The 2,376-nt window shown below is 34.4% G+C and overlaps 1 protein-coding gene across 1 annotated transcript in view; it reads right to left on the bottom strand.

Moving 5' to 3' along the window:
• The window catches only part of rpl5a (ribosomal protein L5a), a 10,465-nt gene extending 9,709 nt beyond the window's left edge, over positions 1–756 (bottom strand). Inside the window, exons 1-2 of the mRNA XM_061941206.2 lie at positions 596–756; positions 247–316 (exon numbers count right to left, since the gene is read on the bottom strand). Of these exons, the coding sequence (XP_061797190.2) occupies positions 247–316; positions 596–598 (73 nt within the window). The 5' untranslated portion in view covers positions 599–756. The remainder of the gene's footprint in view (positions 1–246; positions 317–595) is intronic.
• Positions 757–2,376: the final 1,620 nt, after the last annotated feature.

The following is a 2,376-nucleotide window of genomic DNA, read 5'->3' as shown; positions in this document are numbered from 1 at the left end:
AATGGCTCAGGAGTCCCAATGAGATTTTTGATTACGATATGATAATAGCTTCAATATAGAGGCAACTTATTTTCCCATTATACTGGTATTTAAAAAAAATAAAATACACACACAAACCTAGATAATGCAATGTGGCCCTTGCTGTTTCATATGAAAATTGCCTTTGTCAGACTTAATGTAATATGGCACTTTAGTAACAAAGTTTTATGATATTGAATTTCAATGAGACTGTAATGCAATAAATACCTCTCCTCCGTCTGTATTTGACTTCATATCTCTTGAAGTAAGCCTTGTTCTTCACCACTTTGACGAAACCCTAAAAAGAAACCAAGCGACGACATTAGATAGTGGAGCGTTTGTTGATGCACGCCATGGCACTTAGCAGACTTCTAAACTGACCCCGGCAGCAATATTATTTTTTAAATCGCTTCGTTTTGTCCGCCATTAAAGCGCCACGCTGGATGAAGACCAGCGTCCGTATTCATCAGACGCCATCCGACCATTAAACCGCTGCTGACACTCGTCAAAGACCGACATCCTACACGTTCTCTCCCCCAGAGTTGCAAAAGATGACATATTATTCAACTTTTCTCACCATTTCAGTGGGACTTTGCTGCCTTCCCTCTCGGTCTCAGTGGCACTCTCTGCTACTCTGCGGCGGAACTCCAGTCCGGTGATAAGCGTTCATGTGTCGGCGACCTCCGAGCACAGCGCCCCCTGCGGCATTGGAGGCGACATGACAACAACACCAGCAGGGGGCAGCAACGACTCAGTGCAGATTGTCTTTTTTCTACCTTAAAGAAACTAATAAGAAACATTTTGAACACATGTAAACAACTTTACACGCATGATGAAACAATCATAACTAATTACGCGACAAAACGATTAAATAAACAGCTCTATAAAAGTGCAAGGCTACAAATAATAATGCAAGTACTAATGTAGAACAACAGTTGTGGAATCAGGGGTCCCCAACTAGGGATGTCCGATAATGGCTTTTTGCCGATATCCGATATTCCGATATTGTCCAACTCTTTAATTACCAATACCGATATCAACCGATATATACAGTCGTGGAATTAACACATTATCATGCCTAATTTGGACAACCAGGTATGGTGAAGATAAGGTACTTTAAAAAAAATTATTAAATAAAATAAGATAAATACATTAAAAACAATTTCTTGAACAAAAAAAGAAAGTAAAACAATATAAAAACAGTTACATTGAAACTAGTAATTAATGAAAATTAGTAAAATAAGAATATTTACAGTACTGTGTACTGTACATGCATTAATATTTAATGTATTATGTACTGTACATGGATGAATATTTAATGTATAATATACTGTACATGCATGCATGCATATTTACTGTATTTGTACATGCATGAATATTTACTGTATTATGTACTGTACATGGATTAATATTTACTGTACTATGTACTGTACATGCATAAATATTAACTGTATTATGTACTGTACATGCATGAATATTTACTGTACTATGTACTGTACATGCGTAGATATTTACTGTATTATGTACTGTACATGCATTAATATTTACTGTACATGCATGAATATTTACTGTATTATGTACTGTACATGCATTAATATTTACTGTACATGCATGAATATTTACTGTATTATGTACTGTACATGCATGAATATTTATAGTACTATGTACTGTACATGCATAATTTTTTACTGTATTATGTACTGTACATACATTAATATTTACTGCACTATGTACTGTACATGCATGAATATTTACTGTATTATGTACTGTACATGCATGAATATTTAATGCATTATGTACTGTATATGGATTAATATTTACTGTATTATGTACTGTACATGCATGAATATTTACAGTACTATGTACTGCACACAAATGAATATTTACTGTACTATGTACTGTACATGCATTCATTTGTACTGTATTATGTACAAGCATGAATTTTTACTGTATTATTTACTGTACATGCATGAATATTTAATGTATTTTGTACTGTACATCAGTGGTCCCCAACCTCCGGGCCGCAGACCGGTAGGTACCGGGCCGCACAAGAAAAAATAAAATAAAATTAACATATATGTAAATTTTCAAGCGTTGACCGATCCGCAGCTACAAAAAGGTTGGGGACCACTGCTGTACATGCATGAATATATGTTGTATAATGTACTGTGCATGCATAAATATTTACTGCACTATGTACTGTACACGCATGAATATTTACAGTATTATTTACTGTATATGCATGAATATTTACTGTACTATGTACTGTAAATGCATGAATATGGAATGTATTATGTACTGTACATGCATGAATATTCACTGTTTTATGTACTTTACATGCATGAATATTTACAGTAC

The sequence above is a fragment of the Nerophis lumbriciformis genome, linkage group LG03, assembly GCF_033978685.3.
Source record: "Nerophis lumbriciformis linkage group LG03, RoL_Nlum_v2.1, whole genome shotgun sequence".
NCBI classification, from domain to species: Eukaryota; Metazoa; Chordata; class Actinopteri; order Syngnathiformes; family Syngnathidae; genus Nerophis; species Nerophis lumbriciformis.
Note: the sequence above shows the minus strand (reverse complement) of the source record. Positions and strands in the feature narration are given on the sequence as shown.